This window comes from Rhodnius prolixus, unplaced genomic scaffold (genome assembly GCF_049639745.1).
Source record: "Rhodnius prolixus isolate KJV_2025 unplaced genomic scaffold, Rpr scaffold_6, whole genome shotgun sequence".
Taxonomy (NCBI): domain Eukaryota; kingdom Metazoa; phylum Arthropoda; class Insecta; order Hemiptera; family Reduviidae; genus Rhodnius; species Rhodnius prolixus.
In genome coordinates, this window is record NW_027411634.1 from 3344196 (window position 1) to 3361951 (window position 17756).

The window sequence follows — 17756 nt, forward strand, 5'->3', positions numbered from 1 at the left end:
ATCGTGGTCGTCGTTCGTTCACCGAAGAAAGTTGTGAAGTTTGCCTAAAAAATCAGTTGTTGTGTCAGAAAACATTGATGCTGTGCAAAAACTAATAATGCAAGATCGTCATGTGACATACTGTGAGATTGAGGTAACCTTAGGCATTAGTTCCACCAGTATATATAAAATATTGCATGATCATTTAGCCGTGAAAAAGGTCTGTTCTCGTTGGATCCCACATAATCTGACAAAATCTCAAAAAGATGCTCGTGTCGATTGGTGCAAACAAATGCTTAAGAAATACATGCTTCAAAAGACGTGTATAAGATTGTAACAGGTGACGAATCATGGATATATGCGTATGGAGCCGGAAACTAAAAAGCAGTCAGCTGTATGGGGTGTTTCAAGATGAACCAAATCCAACAAAAGTTGTTCGCGCTCGAAGCACTTCGAAACAAATGGTCGCCTGTTTTTTTTCGGAAAAACTGGTCATGTGGCAACAGTGCCTTTAGAGGAAACAGAGAACGGTCAATTCTGAATGGTACACAACCATTTGTTTGCCGAAAGTCTTCGATGAAATAAGGAAAACAAACAAGCACCGTCGGATCATTCTTCATCAAGACAATGCCAGCTGTCACACATCTCGCCTAACAACCGACTATTTGTGCACTCATAAAATCGAATTAATGGGTCATCCGCCGTACAGTCCTGATTTGGCACCAAATGAGTTCTTTTTGTTTCCGAACGTCAAGAATAAATTACGTGGACAACGATTTTCGTCGGCAGAAGAAGCCGTTGATGCATACAAAAACCTATGTTTTGGAGCTGTATATTTTTGAAAAACAATAAAGTCATTTTCAATGACAAATTACTGTTTTTTCATTATTAGGCTCAAAATATAAATAGTGCCTCTCGTATCTGCAAATTGCTTTACGACTAGCGATGTTTATGGAATAAATTAAGGGAGAAAAAAAATTGGCCCAACGGAAATGACACTTTTCCTGAAATGATTTTTCCTGCACTTCCATATTTTCTCTATAATAATTTCTAAGATTTTATTTTAATTTTTTATAAAAAATAATGATAATTTTTGATAACATGTGACTGATAGCGTTCTTTCATTTTTCTTCTGTTACAGGTACGTACACAAATAATCCTGTTTCATTAAATGGAACATTTCCTGTAATAAGAAGTTCAGTAACAGGTATTTTGCATACTTCTGTCTTTTCACCCCTCTCCACCACCAATAAAGTTAACGTGTGGCTGCGTCATGGACACGGCCGTGTATTGTACGTAAATACGTTTAGGTAACGTGTTATATTTTTTATATAAAATATTTTTATTCATGTATTTAGGATGAAATCAAGGAAACAAATCGACGATCGAACACAATCTATGCCTATACAGTCCGTTGTCGATGTAGAAGCGATTTCATCATCGACTTGCATAATTTCAACCGCCCCCGCTGCACAGATGTACTGACACCGTCGTTGATCCGCTCGGCCGCATTCATTCTTTTACGTTTCCGGCAACAGCTTGACTCGATCATATGGTGTTTTATTATTAACCATTCGATTGTTCTTGAGAAGCCCTTTCCAACCGTATACGATCTCTGTATTTGGATTTTTGGCTTTTCGACGCGTATAGGCCGACATTATATATTTTTGGATAATATTTTTTTATTCTAACACCTTATTATATTCACTGTCACTATTTTACACTAATGTTTTATAAAAAAATCGATAGATTGTGACTACAGCTGACTGATTAAAACTTAAACGAACATCATAGCTTCTCCGAGTCAAAAGTTATGCTAATTGCAAATATCGATACGCAACAAAATGATCTCAAAATGGCAGCGCTTCCCCCTCCACCGCGCGCGCGATGCGTCACAGCCCTCGCTTATGGTAATGAATTCTTTGATCCTTTAGCTATCCAGTGGTCTAATTTAATTTTGGATGTAGGCACGATAGATTCGAAACTATAATGCCAAACTGTATCCCCTGATTTTGTTATCATTAGGTTTTTTTGGATTGCCTCCATATGATAGCAAATTTAAAGACGTATTCACGTCAAAAAGGAATTATTTGTGCAAAAATTCGATTTAGTCACCAGAATAAAGGGAGAATCTCTCTGGACTAGGGAGTGATCTCAAGATTTTTAGTTGAAAGGGTTTGAGGAGAGAAATATGCAGGGATTAATTAAAAAAAAAAAAAGAAAAATGAAAAAATCATAAAATTTAATGCATTATTTTATAAATCGTACGCAAATAATAAGTAAATTGTTTCCGTTACAAATAATAACAGGATTTCCAGTTTCTACCTACAAACACATATTTCTCCTTCACAATCGCCAAACGCATTGTAGGTAGTAGCACAGTAGCTGAGACAGCTATCATCCGCACCCAATACTATCAGGGAATATTGTACACAGAGACCTGGCACTCTATCTGTAAAATATAGAATCAAAGTTGTAAAAATTAATTATTTATTCTACTTATTCTCTTGAAAGTTACCAATTATCGAAAAGAACAACAACAACAACAAATCAGTATTTCCGGTCAGTTTATTTCGTCTAATTAATTAAATTTGCTCACTGGTTTTCGATTGGTTTATTTAAAACTTTTAATTTTATTCTAAAATACTTCCCGCTGCATATTTTTCAGCCATATTCGTTTTTACATTGAATCACTTAAGTCCGTTACTTAGGACTTACTCCATCTTGGCAAACGATTAATATGGAATCGTCATCCTTGACTTAAAGGAAGTGAAATAAATTACTGTTACAGGATATTGAAAAAAAACAAACTTTTAAGCAAACGTTTCAAACTTATATTGCTTAATTAAAAAAAGACAACCGTATATATTCCATTACAGGCCACCATATGGACATACAAACTTCGACAGTATCCGGTACTGGCTGACAAAAACAGTCGAAAATCGCATTTCAGTCACTTACAGTCCAAAATCTAACGCATCCTTAGTCTCCCTTTTATACGTGACTAACCTAACCATTCATACCTATCCCTTAAGAACTTTTACCTTCGTATCCGACTTTTCCAAATACCGTTTTTCCTTTTCATTCTAATCCCATACTAATGGCCTCTCAACTTCTACCAATTGGAAAGCTTGAAAAAAAAAAGAGTTAGTTTAAGTTTCGAAATTTTTGTATTAAAAATAAAACTATACAGTGTTATTTCCGGTAGTGAGATATTGACTGTTAAATTACGTACACTTTGCATTCTGAAAAAAAAAAAATAAAAAAAAAAACCAACGACATAATACCAAAAAAAGTTTAGCTTCCGGTGTTAAAAACCAACTTTTCCAGACGGCATTAAAAAAAAAAAACCGGACATTTCCATGGAATATCTGAACATCCAAAATTTTGTCACGATTGCCAAATTACCTAGTGAAAACCTAGTTAGAAATGAAACATTGAAATATAAATATGACAATACCATAGGCTGAACCGCCTTGTGAATCTACTAAATGATATCTCGTACTTATTGCACAAAAGATGAACAAAAGTTGAATTACTAGTTTCATGTTTTCAAACTGATTCAATTGAAATTTTCTAATAAATAATTGTTTTGAACTGACTGATCAAACATATAAGTAATAATTTCTCTTGGGTGATAAAAATTTTATTTGTAGATTTATTACTATTATTATAATATTATTTTCGTTTATTACAGTTTTGCCAAACAATACTGTAATAAAATTTTTTATAACAGCATTGTAATAAACATTATTTGTTTCTTCGCCATTTGTAATTTAGAACTTCTATTGTTATATATAAAATAGAAATTAGATACCAAAAAAAATAATCTTCGCAAATCCTTCATTGTTGCCAACTATTACTGATTGCTGGAAATCGGAAGTTATATGCATTCTTGTCAAATTTGAGATCGTGGGCTTATTAATTATATATATATATATATATATATTTCTGTTGTTGGAAGCGGCGACTTCCCCCCAAAAAAATCGTTAGTTCAAATAGTGATTAAACCAATGTTATAAACCTAAATCCTAGAAAGACCTGTAAAGCTAAGATGTATTGTTGGTTAGTGGATTCGATTTCCCCGGTCTAGGACTTGTATTTTATTTAGTGGTTAATATGAGAAATTTATAGTAAAGTATGTTAGGCGGTTATAGGCTAGACCTGCAAAGCTAAGGTGTATTGTTGGTTAGTGGATTCGATTTCCCCGGTCTAGGACTTGTATTTTATTTAGTGGTTAATATGAGAAATTTATAGTAAAGTATGTTAGGCGGTTATAGGCTAGACCTGCAAAGCTAAGATGTATTGTTGGTTAGTGGATTCGATTTCCCCGGTCTAGGACTTGTATTTTATTTAGTGGTTAATATGAGAAATTTATAGTAAAGTATGTTAGGCGGTTATAGGCTAGACCTGCAAAGCTAAGATGTATTGTTGGTTAGTGGATTCGATTTCCCCGGTCTAGGACTTGTATTTTATTTAGTGGTTAATATGAGAAATTTATAGTAAAGTATGTTAGGCGGTTATAGGCTAGACCTGCAAAGCTAAGGTGTATTGTTGGTTAGTGGATTCGATTTCCCCGGTCTAGGACTTGGATTTTATTTAATGGTTAATATGAGAAATTTATAGTAAGGTATGTTACCCGTTTAGAGACTAGACCCGCAAAGCTTAGATGTATTGCTGGTTAGTGGTTTCGATTTCCCCGGTCTAGGACTTGTATTCTATTTAATGGTTAATATGAGAAATTTATAGTAAAGTATGTTAGGCGGTTAGAGACGAGACCCGCAAAGCTAAGATGTATTGTTGGTTAGTGGTTTCGATTTCCCCGGTCTTGGACTTGGATTTTATTTAATGGTTAATATGAGAAATTTATAGTAAAGTATGTTGGGCGTTTAGAGACTAGACCCGCAAAGTTTAGATGTATTGTTGGTTAGTGGGTTCGATTCCCGGTCTGTGCCTTAGGTTTTATTTAAGGGTTAATATGAGAAATTTATAGTAAAATATGCTAGGCGGTTAGAGGCTAGACCTACAATGCTTAGATGTTGTTAGTGATTTTGATTCCCGGTCGGTGCCTTATGCCTTAGGTTTTATTTAATTGTTAATATGAGAAATTTATAGTAAAGTATGTTAGGCGGTTATAGGCTAGACCTGCAAAGCTAAGATGTATTGTTGGTTAGTGGGTTCGATTCACAGTCTAGTGTTTTGATTTTATTTAATGGTTAATAAAAGAGATATACAATAAAGTATGTTTGCTAGTCGCCTCCGTCCACCGACACCTAATTGGCAGTTGGACGTTAAGCCCCGCCTGAAAAAATAGGCGATTACTTTACTTTCTTTTTTTTTTATTGTACGGGTTCTGATAATTATAAAATATAATGTAATAAAATATATCATAAAATTTCTATTATTATAAGTTGGAATATTACAGTGTGCATACGCAACACTCTAAAGGAATGGCTGAATTCTTAGCGTCCAAAAGGAGTTTTGAACGAATTTTCCTGTGATTTGTAATATGTATATATATTTATATATGGAAAATCGATTTATTAAAGTCTTGATCGCCAGCTGATTTTGACGAAATATTCCCGTTTCCCGAGTACAGCCAGAAAAAAATAAAATAAAAATAACAAACTTGCGTGAAATCTTCACAAAATATTTGGTTTACTGCTGGAAATATAATAAATAATCCTGATATGGTAGTTGGTACCTGATATGGTACGTATCCAAATAACACGGAATAAAATGGCTTAAACAAAAATTTCTGCTTGAATATCATCATCGTCTTTTCCTCTAATACTTGGGTTCCGGTCAAAATCTTCCAACAGGAAGTGCAACCTTTTTTTGTTCGCGATATCTCGATGATGGCTTTAAAAAGATGTTTTTATTTTATTTTATGGTATATTTTGTAGAATTCGAAAGAAAAGAAACTGGATTATAGCGTTTCCATCTTTTATTTAATTATTTACAAAGTTAGTGCAAACAAAAATATACATGTATGTACAAACAAATAAAATAGAAAATGCCTAAAAAGTGGAAAAGTGTACAAAATAAAAAAGAAAAAGATTTTGATGCCAACCATATTGAGGTATGTTTTCCATCGAGCAATGATATTTTCTGTTGATTAGCAACTTCTTGACTACGAGCTAAGGATTGAATTGAAGTTTATAGTCATCCTCTTAAAGCAGATGATGCTCTGTTTATTGAACCTCTCGTTCCACTTTCTGAAGAAGCCTCACTTTCTGATGGACCTTGCAATACAGCGCCTGATAAACCTTCTGCTTCTGATGGACCCTCATTTTCTGATAAACCTTCTGAACCACCTTCCGATGAACCTTCTTCTTCTAATGGACCCTCACTTTCTGAAGAACCTTCTTCTTCTGATGGACCCTCGCTTTCTGATGAACCTTCTTCTTCTGATGGACCCTCACTTTCTGATGAACCTTCTTCTTCTGATGGACCCTCTCTTTCTGATAAACCTTCTGAACCACCTTCTGATGAACTTTCTTCTTCTGATGGACCCTCACTTTCTGATGAACCTTCTGAACCACCACCTGATGAATCTTCTTCTTCTGATGAACCTTCCGAACCACCTGCTGATCTTTCTGCACGACTTTCACTTTCTTCTCCGCCTCCTTCTGAAGAACCTTCTTCTTCTGATGGACCCTCACTTTCTGATGAACCTTCTGAACCATCTTCTTCTGATGGACCCTCACTTTCTGATGAACCTTCTGAACCACCACCTGATGAACCTTCTTCTTCTGATGAACCTTCCGAACCACCGGCTGATCTTTCTGCACGACTTTCACTTTCTTCTCCGCCTCCTTTTGAAGAACCTTCTGAACTTCCTTCTGATGAACCTTCTTCTTCTTCTGATGGACCCTCACTTTCTGACGGACCTTCTGAACCACCTTCTGATGAACCTTCTTCTTCTGATGGACCCTCACTTTCTGATGAACCTTCTGAACCACCACCTGATGAACCTTCTTCTTCTGATGAACCTTCCGAACCACCTGCTGATCTTTCTGCACGACTTTCACTTTCTTCTCCGCCTCCTTTTGAAGAACCTTCTGAACTTCCTTCTGATGAACCTTCTTCTTCTTCTGATGGACCCTCACTTTCTGACGGACCTTCTGAACCACCTTCTGATGAACCTTCTTCTTCTGATGGACCCTCACTTTCTGATGAACCTTCTGAACCACCACCTGATGAACCTTCTTCTTCTGATGAACCTTCCGAACCACCTGCTGATCTTTCTGCACGACTTTCACTTTCTTCTCCGCCTGCTTCTGAAGAACCTTCTGAACCACCTTCTGTTGAATCTTCCGAACCACCAGCTGATGAACCTCCAGAGGATTCTGAACCTTCTTCACCAGATCCCATACATTCTCGATTATAACCTATTTCCAAATAATAATTTAAAAGATTTCATAAAGCAATTTTTGTTTTGATAAAATTAAATATTTAATAATACTCACTTCTTATATTTGCGCAATAGTTTTGCAAAATGGTGGCACAAAACACTAAAACAAACAAGAGCTTCATCCTTTTGCGTAATAAAAAACAAGAAGTAAATTCAGGACAACTGTCACTAGCCTAGTATTTTGTCTATTTATATATGAATTTAGATATCTTATATGAAATTGGTAGGGGATATATATTGGACGTCTTACAATATGTGTATATCAATTTTTTTTGTGTATATAATTTGTGCTGTGTGTTTGTGTCTCGTTGTGAATACACGTGCGAAACGGTGATATAAATAGCACTTCAATAAAACTTTATTTTGGGCATTATTATCTATTATGAAGTTCTTATTACATTCGATTGATATAAAATATGTTAAAAATAACGTCAGTATTAAAAAATAAAAAGTAGAAAAAATAGAAAAAGTTATGCATCATAATTTGGCGTCAAATTTCAAGAAATGACAATTTTTATCAATTTTATTTTATTTCTAAATTATTGACGTCACGTTATTACAAAAAAAAAAATGATAATTTACCTCAAATATTCTTTGCTAGTATATTTTAGGTTATAGTGGCCAAAACAAGTTGCGGAAGCTGTATAGGAATTTACTGAAACTTCCAAGATCATTCATTTTACGAAGGAAATCTCTGGATACTTGGGGAAAACTTTTCTGGATGAAACCATTATTATTTTCTTTATTTTTTGCATACAATCAAAGGAGCAACATAAAACTATAAAGAAAAATTTAACTATTTTTAGTCAATAATTATGCTAATTATTGTAAGCAGAAATCAAGAATCAAGTCACTTGATGTAACGGTCGATTCATCTATGGTATATTATCTGGATACGTCCTTTCGATAAACCTTGTCGCTGATGATTCTCACCCTCTAATCTAATCTGATGAACTTGATGCCCTCTGCTAATAAATTTCTTAAATTTTTCATTAATGGGCTTTACATTAGAGGGTCCTCCGTGGACGGAGGTTAGATCGGGAATCAACCAACAGTACATCTAAGCTTCGCGGGTCTCGTCTCTAACCGCCTAACATACTTTACTATAAATTTCTCATATTAACCATTAAATAAAATCCAAAGCCTAGACTGAGGAATCGAATCCACTAACCAACAATACATCTAAGCTTTGCGGGTCTAGCCTATAATTGCCTAACATACTTTACTATAAATTTCTCACATTGAACATTAAATAAAATCCAAAACCTAGACCAGGAATCGAATCCACTAACCAACAATACATCTAAGCTTTGCGGGTCTAGCCTATAATTGCCTAACATACTTTACTATAAATTTCTCACATTGAACATTAAATAAAATCCAAAACCTAGACCAGGAATCGAATCCACTAACCAGCAATACATCTAAGCTTTGCGGGTCTAGCCTATAATTGCATAACATACTTTACTATAAATTTCTCATATTAACCATTAAATAAAATCCAAAACCTAGACCAGGAATCGAATCCACTAACCAGCAATACATCTAAGCTTTGCGGGTCTAGCCTATAACCGCCTAACACACTTTACGATAAATTTAATATTAACCATTAAATGAAATCCAAGACTTACAGATAGGGAATTGAACCCACTAAACCAACAATACATCTTAGCTTTGCGGGTCTAGCCTATTTCATGGCGCCTAACATACGAATCCATTATATTTCTCTAATTATTTATGATTCTATTAGACTAAAAAAAAGTTAATTATTAAAATAAATTCCATATTCGATTGCACCCGATTAATTATTGTATTTTACAATTAGTTTGTGTATATTACAGGTAAGGCAAATGTTATTCCGAGGTTTTCTTCTTAATTTTCCTCGATTTTTCCAAAAAGAAAAAAAATCACAAATAATTTGTCACCAAATGTAGTGTAATCACTCATCGTAAGGGGGAAAAAAACGTGAACTTCCTTCTTTTTTCTTCAAGTGTAAAGGGACTTCTTGAACCTTAACTTCTCTGTGCCAATTCAGGTCCTAAGTCCAAATCGTTGTCAAAACCTTGCTATTGGTAGCTAAGTAACCAAGAACTTAATGCTTTATAACCTTTTATAAACATTACAATTAACGCTGCACCATAAAAATGCTACTTTGAACATAATCAACATGAATTATACTATTAGTGTAAGTGGGAGTATTAGACGAGGAACATCAGTGCGACAACCACTGGCCGTGATTGCTTTATAAGTAGAATCACTTCGCGCATTCAGATCCTTCTTCTTCTCCACCATCATCACTGGAAGATTCAGAACCTTCTTCTCCACTACTATCACTGGAAGATTCAGAACCTTCTTCTCCACTACTATCACTGGAAGATTCAGAACCTTCTTCTCCTTCATCACCACTGGAAGATTCAGAACCTTCTTCTCCACTACTGTCACTGGAAGAATCAGAACCTTCTTCTCCATCATCACCACTGGAAGATTCAGAACCTTCTTCTCCTTCATCACCACTAGAAGATTCAGAACCTTCTTCTCCACTACTATCACTGGAAGATTCAGAACCTTCTTCTCCTTCATCACCACTGGATGATTCAGAACCTTCTTCTCCTTCATCACCACTGGATGATTCAGAACCTTCTTCTCCTTCATCACCACTGGAAGATTCAGAACCTTCTGCTCCTTCACCATCATCACCAGTGGATGATTCAGATCCTTCTTCTTCCCCACCATCATCACTGGAAGATTCAGAACCTTCTTCTTCTTCATCACCACTGGATGATTCAGAACCTTCTTCTCCTTCATCACCACTGGATGATTCAGAACCTTCTTCTCCTTCATCACCACTGGAAGATTCAGAACCTTCTTCTCCACTACTATCACTGGAAGATTCAGAACCTTCTTCTCCTTCATCACTACTGGATGATTCAGAACCTTCTCCTTCTTCTTCCTGACCATCATCACTAGATGACTCAGATGCTTCTTCTTCGCCACCTCCATCGTCGGATGAATCATTAGAATCTGATTGACTTGATGATTGTTTAGATGATCCTGACTCATCAGATGAACTGTCGGATGACTTTGCTGAATGACCTGTTTTTGCAAATGTTTTTATATTAGGCTTTGGCATAAAAATAAAAATATGATTTTCATAAAATCGAACTTAATGTACTAAGCATACTCACTAGAATGACTGTGGTGGTGTGTTGGTTGTGGTCTACCATAAATTTGTGCTATGGTGAAGCAGAAGATGAACAGAAATAGTATCTTCATGTTGCTAGTTCAGTTAACTATAATTTCGAAGCTCTGTGTTAACACTATTTATACCAAAATGTTGCTCTAGGAAGTAAGTTCGGAGTTACCACTCTACCGTGATTTATATTTAATGAACTCTTATCATAGTGCTTATCAGGAGTCCATAAAAATAGATTTTTCTTTTTAAGTGAGTTATTAGTCTAATGGATTTTTTGGGGGGAACATTTAATCCCAAGGCTATTCCAGATAACAAATCCGGTAAAAAAAAAAAAAATTATGCTCGATCTAAAATTATTATCGGAAACTCAGGAGTTCCTGAAGTTAAGTTGGAGAATAATATAATTTGTTGGATGGTCGCCCTTCAGGGCACACGACAGGTTCAGGAAACAACTTCACAGGGCGGGCGGGTAGGTGGGTGGGGGGTTCTTATTCAACCTGGAACCTATGGTATCCTTTGTCAGATTAAGGAGGATAAACGATTTCTCACATCCTGATTTGATTGGGTTTCTATCGATACGTTTGCAAGACATTGCGGCCAGAGAAGTCCATCTTAGACTTGTGGCCAAGTTCTGGACCTTGCAAGAAAAGGATCATTTATCTACTGGACCATCTTAGACAATGGCCAATAAGCCTTCAAGTTGCTATCTATTAATTAATTATTAATTTAAATGAAATATATATTATATATCTATATCTCCGTAGGGGGGAAGTGGAGTAGCCACTTCTTCCGGGTACTTGGCGTCCCTGCGGGTATCCCAGCCTAACAACATGAACATGAGCAACATATACTGTTACAAAGTACACATAGGGCATAGTCATCTGTACAAGGAGGGGGGCTTATTAGCTCGGATCTGTTGTGCAGATTGTGTCTGGAAGAGGAGGACACTGCCTCTCACTGACTGTTCGATTGCGCTATGAAACCTTTGGCTCTTTGAGACCAAAGGATATAGTAGCCCAAAAAAGAACTAGTACGGGAAAGTCCTCAACCTTCTTAGTAGGAGAGGTTTCATCTACTAGATCCAAAAAGGGTAAGGCACAATAAGCCTCTTTTGGCTGCGGTGCCGTGGGGCACAGGTCCTACCCCGATAATCTAATCTCTAATATATCTATAAAAATAGATATTCAATATAAAAATTAATATTAATAATGACAAGCCTCATAAGACTTTCTCTTTCTCTTTTAGATTTTCTTGACATTTCTATATTTTCATTTTCCACTTCCGGCAAGTAGATTAAAATTTATGTTCGAATTTCTGGAATTGTATTCTGAATAGAAATACACCATTCCTCATGGCATAAGAAATACCATTCATGACGTAAGAAACCTCATACGACTTCCTCTAAAACAAAAAATTCATAGCAGCTATTTTCCGGAAAAATCAAAAAGAACATTTTTCGATTGTGGTACTTCTGATTTAGGCGAATTTTTTAAACATGGACACACTTCCTTCAGTTGAACGGAAAAATCTGTGTTATTTGGTTTTTCTCGGAAAACTTGATTAGGGCACTTCCAGGCGATGGGTTTTAATTAAGGTTCCCTCTTAATGGAAGATGGTTTAGAGGCCAGCAGCTTATCAGTTCCTTAGCATTATATTTTTGAAATTAAAATAATTTTTGTTGTCATTAAATTTATGTAAACCGTTAAATTAAATTTATGTAAACCGTTATTTAACGGTGTCACCAACGATAACATTACATTAAATATACATGACTGGTGTAGAGTTGGGTAATAACCAATATTGTTACTTCCTGGGATTGTACAAACAATATTTGGGAATAAATAGGGTTAAACTCTGAGCTAAGGGTACAGTTACTTTACTGAGCTCAGCACCATGAAGGTACTTCTTTTGTTGGTAATTTGCGTCACAATTATATACACGGTTATCTGCGAACCGAAACCAACACATTCTAGTGCGTATGCGTTCAATATAAATAAATATTTCAAGATTTTTATTTGAGTCAGATTTAGTTAGAATTATAAATATAATAAATATCTCTACATGTGTAATAATAATAGGTCATTCTGGAAAGTCATCTGGAAAATCCGGTGAATCAGATTCTGAGGGTTCGTCTGATGAATCATCCAGTGGTGATGATGAAGAAGAAGGTTCTGAATCATCCAGTGGTGGTGATGGAGAAAAAGAATCTGACTCATCCAGTGGTGGTGATGAAGAAGAAGATTCTGAATCATCCAGTGGTGGTGATGAAGAAGATGGTTCTGAATCATCCAGTGGTGGTGATGGAGAAGAAGGTTCTGAATCATCCAGTGGTGGTGATGAAGAAGAAGGTTCTGAATCATCCAGTGGTGGTGATGAAGAAGAAGGTTCTGAATCATCCAGTGGTGGTGATGGAGAACAAGGTTCTGAATCATCTAGTGGTGGGGATGAAGAAGAAGGTTCTGAATCATCTAGTGGTGGGGATGAAGAAGAAGGTTCTGAATCATCCAGTGGTGGTGATGAAGAAGAAGGTTCTGAATCATCCAGTGGTGGTGATAAAGAAGAAGGTTCTGAATCATCCAGTGGTGGTGATGAAGAAGAAGGTTCTGAATCATCCAGTGGTGGTGATGAAGAAGAAGGTTCTGAATCATCCAGTGGTGGTGATGAAGAAGAAGGTTCTGAATCATCCAGTGGTGGTGATGGAGAAGAAGGTTCTGAATCATCTAGTGTTGGGGATGAAGAAGAAGGTTCTGAATCATCCAGTGGTGGTGATGAAGAAGAAGAATCTGAATCATCCTGTGGTGGAGATCAAGAAGAATCTTAATCATCCTGGTAATCTTTAAATTGAGCAGGCATCAAGTGTAAATCAAGAATCCTCAAATTACCGGCATCGTGCTGTTGATCTATCATCCTAATGCTGCTATTTTAATTAACACATTCCTGTTTTTTTGGTTCAAAGTAATTATATTTTCTTTATAGATTTATGGTGCAGCATTTTATTTTTAATAAAGTAATATGAAGTTAATTAAGTTCTTAATTATGATCTACTAATTTAAAACGAAGTAGTGAAACTGATTTGAACTTAAAGGCTAAAAAGTCAAGTCAAAAACCTTGTCCTCTTATCCTTCCAATACTCGCTGGAGTTCCTCAAGGAAGCATTCTAGCCCCCTTACTTTATATTCTCTGCACTGCCGACTTACCAACTCACCCGACTACAATTACTTTCACTTTCACGGACGACACTGCAATTCTTTCTCCTCATCTAGATCCTGTAACAGCATGCCGTGCACTCCAATCACACCTAAATCTTCTCGAGCCTTGGCTGCAAAAGTGAGGAATTAAAGTGAATGAATTGAAATCTAAATACATAGTATTCACTCTAAACAAGAAAACACTACATCTTGACAACTTAGAACCCCCACACGAGACTCAAACGAACTGACCTCAATCTGTGATATAAAATGTTAAAAAGACTACTCGACAAACGTTCAAAACTGACCCTGATGAACCAAAGAGAACTATATACCGTCCTACTTGCCCCAATATGGACTTACAGAATACAGCTCTACGGAAGTGCCAAAAAATCGAACAACAACAGACTTCAAACTTTACAGTCCTAAAATTCTAAGAACAATAGTTAACGCTCCCTTCTACGTCTCCAATCACACTATTACACTCTGATCTAAATATTCCTCTCGTCTCTGGAAATAGCCCAATCTTGATACATGAAACTCCAATCTAGGCAGTCATTACAACCCTCTGATCCACACAATATGTCCACCAGAACACTTCCTTCAAATCCACATCGCAGATTAAAGCAAAGGTAGCGAACATCTCAACACATAACGCCCGACCTCCTAGGATGGTTGCTGTGTAAGCTTGCCAATCTGGGGGAACTAACGGCTTCCATTACTGGGATGGTCGTCGTTCACTCCACTCATGTCTCTTGGAGCACATGCATGTGTGCGCTCGTGTATGTAAGTGCATATACATACGTACATATATGCGTGCATTTCCTTATCTCTCATCTCTTTTGCTAATTGTAAAATTAATTAAAGTTGCAAAATAAAGAAAGAAAATATTTTACATATAAAATATCACTATGTTCTGCACCCAATCTCCTCAGTACATCATGTGCTACAGCTCTTTCGTCGATTCACTAATTAATTATAGAGATCTCTCAATCGTCATTCAGTGATTTGATGAATGATTAACTCCTATTAGATATTAACTTTGAATTTTGGTGTTAAATTATTGTAACAAGAAGAAGAAGAACAAGAATAAGAACAATTTCTGAAAATGCCTTTTTTTTTCAACATTTTTGTTCAACTTTGCTCTCGAAATCTATGTGATTAGTGTGATTTGTGCAATAAAATCATACATGCTAACTTGGTTAATGCCATTATATTTCAAAGAAAATTTAGAAATTTTATCTTTTAAATTTTATAGAAAAAAATAAGTACAAAAAATTGTCAAATTTGGGGTATTTTTTCAACATTATACTTTTTCGTACAGTTTTTTACTATCAACTCTTTAAACAGATGTCCTACAGGACAGTTTTAATTAGGTGCTCATCCCTTTTGGAAGATGTTAATTATTGCAATTGTTAATTTTATTATTGAAGGGATTAACGAAGTAGAATTTTGATCTAAAAAACTTCTTAATTTCTTCTTCTTCTTCTTCTTGGTTGGCACTATAACCTTTTTGAAGCCTTAATGAGCTTTTGGCTTCCGCAAAAAACTTAACTGCCCTCTGACCTGGGCCACCCGTCGTCATACTTATTTTTCGTACTTCACTACTTGTAGTTAAGCTGCAACTTGCGATTAGTTTGCATTTATCATTGTATTTTTAGTTTTTGTTTTATCTTTGTTTTCTTACATAACTATTACAAATATATTTAATTTTTATTTTTACTTTGATCTTACCTCTCGCCAGCTGATTGGTTAAAACCAATTTTAAACATTATTTTCAAGAGAAATTTAAAAAAAAAAAAATTCTTTAGTTAGGTAATGCCTGATTTGTTGGCACCGGTTGCCATTCTGGATTTAGGATGAAATAAATAAACCATGACGTATGTCAAGTGCATTGCTTTCTTTTATTATATAAATATTTATTGTGCAATAAATCTACCAAGAAAGTAATTAGATAATAAAATAGCATAAAACTACTCTCTCTAATAACTACATCTATCGAGTGATGAACCATTAAAAACGGTAAGGCTGGAAAGGTTGTGTTTTTCTTTGATTGACTTGCTTGAATAGATTTTGATAATGCAGCTGATATGGATTTGATTGATTTACCACTCTTTCTCTATATAACAATAAATCTGGAAGATTAAGGAGACGAATTTGAACATCCTGATGAATCTTACTCTTATTCGCTACTTGATTCACCACCTGATGAACCACCTGATGAACCACCAGATTCACCACCTGATGAATCACCTGATTCGCCTCCTGATTCACCACCTGATTCACCACCTGATTCACCACCTGATGAACCACCTGATTCGCCTCCTGATTCACCACCTGATGAACCACCAGATTCACCACCTGATGAACCACCAGATTCACCACCTGATGAACCACCAGATTCACCACCTTCTGATTCACTTGATCCGCAATTTGATCCGCCTTCTGATGAACCTGATTCACCACCTGATTCCCCTCCTGATTCGCCTCCTGAATCGCCACCTGATGAACCACCTGATTCATCACCTGATTCGCCACCTGATTCGCCACCTGATTCGCCACCTGATTCACCACCTGATGAACCTTCTGATTCGCCACCTGATGAACCTGAACTGCCTTTTGATCCTTCCGAACTACTAGATGAACCTGTTTCATAATTAAGTTGATGTTATAACATATCCAAACTACTAGTCTATCGTTAATAATGACAAGGAAGGCCAACCAAAGTATGTTTGTATGAGTCATTCTTCGCTAATCGTAAAAATTAACAATGAGTCCCTCAATTCCAGCGCGATTCCATGATAGAATCGAGGATAATTTCGTTTAGAAAATGGCATTAAAACTATTTGGATCTGGGTTCCAAAGAAACCATTTGACCAGGATGGGCCTTTGATTGAAAAAAGTTCTGGACATGTCTTCAAATTATTTCAAGGATTAACACATTCTCCTGCTATAGAGCAATATATCCTGGCTTGTATATTCATCCTGTCATACAATTAGCAAATCCAATGCTGCCACCCTTAACTGACTTTCCTGAGAAAGCTGAGGACTTCTAAAATAGTGGAGGGCTACCAAGACCATATAGTGCGACTGCAGTGATATATATATATATGTGTGTATATATATATATATACACGAAGAGGTACTAGGGTGTATGGATTTAGAGCTAAGTTTCTAGCTTGAGTGAGTGTGCCTAAGTCTGAGTTGTGGAGTGTGTATGGATTGGGAGGTTTATTTGGCAGTCGTTGAGCTTCCAGCTGGTGGGTGCGAGATTACATCCTCTTGCTGGACAAACAAATGGTACCCTTATTCCAGAGTTCTGCCAGGTTACTGGCTTGCCGAGAATCTTCATCCAAACCTTGTTGGGTGTCTAGGCCGACTTAGACTACCTGTTTTTTGAGGTCACAACAGCGACAGTCAGTTTTTTTTTTTTTTAAATTATTCCATCTAGACACTGACCTAAAGAAGAAATGATGTCTCCTTCTGTGTAAATGAGTTGCAAATCTTTTAGTTTGCTTGAGTGGTTAACCCTTCGACTTTCGAGAAGGTCCCTAAGGTCGTTCTAGTCCTATAAAAACTTCTGTTTCTGTCTACACTTTGTATGGAACCGCATTTACAAACAGCTTAAAAACCTAATCTATTCTACTCGCACACTTATCGGTCTGATAAGTCTTAATGATAGAAAATTGGTCTACTAAAATTTAAATGTACCATACTCACCACCTGGTTGTGGTTGTGGTGCACCATAAATGTGTATTATGGTGATGCATATTACGAAAACAAGTAGTAACTTCATGGTGCTACCGTAACTGTAAGTTTAGTTGAGTACAGAGAACTTATACCTAGCAACTTAAGTTGATCGTATTTATATACAAAAGTTGTTTACTAGGATATCCAAATTATCAGAAATCGCTTATTTATTTATTTTTTTAATTATTATCAGCAATTTATTTAATGCTTTTTTGAGGTTTTTAATAAA

The 17756-nt window shown here is 36.0% G+C and overlaps 4 protein-coding genes and 1 long non-coding RNA gene across 30 annotated transcripts in view; 1 reads left to right on the plus strand and 4 right to left on the minus strand.

Moving 5' to 3' along the window:
- wake (ankyrin repeat and fibronectin type III domain containing protein wide awake) overlaps positions 1-17756 on the plus strand; it is a 532593-nt gene that overhangs the window by 447333 nt on the left and 67504 nt on the right. The gene's annotated exons all lie outside the window — the stretch shown is intronic.
- Positions 2205-3591, minus strand: LOC141460097 (uncharacterized). The gene is made up of 2 exons (XR_012461727.1): positions 3440-3591; positions 2205-2431 (listed from the first exon to the last, which is right to left on the minus strand). It is a non-coding gene; the product is annotated as an uncharacterized lncRNA (long non-coding RNA).
- Positions 5910-7711, minus strand: LOC141460069 (uncharacterized). 9 transcript variants are annotated; one of them, XM_074139730.1, is made up of 3 exons: positions 7452-7711; positions 7164-7373; positions 5910-7040 (listed from the first exon to the last, which is right to left on the minus strand). In XM_074139730.1, exons 1-3 carry the CDS (start codon positions 7516-7518, stop codon positions 6145-6147), a joined length of 1173 nt encoding a protein of 390 aa, XP_073995831.1. In that variant the 5' UTR covers positions 7519-7711; the 3' UTR covers positions 5910-6144. The 9 variants fall into 9 exon arrangements, with proteins under 9 accessions (XP_073995831.1, XP_073995832.1, XP_073995834.1 ...); XM_074139731.1 differs by having other exon boundaries at positions 5910-6809; positions 6933-7373; XM_074139733.1 differs by having other exon boundaries at positions 5910-6668; positions 6885-7373.
- Positions 9512-13496, minus strand: LOC141461326 (uncharacterized). The gene is made up of 4 exons (XM_074142273.1): positions 13472-13496; positions 12802-13396; positions 10582-10673; positions 9512-10489 (listed from the first exon to the last, which is right to left on the minus strand). Exons 1-4 carry the CDS (start codon positions 13494-13496, stop codon positions 9651-9653), a joined length of 1551 nt encoding a protein of 516 aa, XP_073998374.1. The 3' UTR covers positions 9512-9650.
- LOC141460075 (uncharacterized) lies at positions 15663-17656 on the minus strand. Of its 2 annotated transcripts, XM_074139741.1 has the most exons (3): positions 17498-17656; positions 16163-16423; positions 15663-16078 (listed from the first exon to the last, which is right to left on the minus strand). In XM_074139741.1, exons 1-3 carry the CDS (start codon positions 17571-17573, stop codon positions 15960-15962), a joined length of 456 nt encoding a protein of 151 aa, XP_073995842.1. In that variant the 5' UTR covers positions 17574-17656; the 3' UTR covers positions 15663-15959. The 2 variants fall into 2 exon arrangements, with proteins under 2 accessions (XP_073995842.1, XP_073995841.1); XM_074139740.1 differs by having other exon boundaries at positions 15663-16423.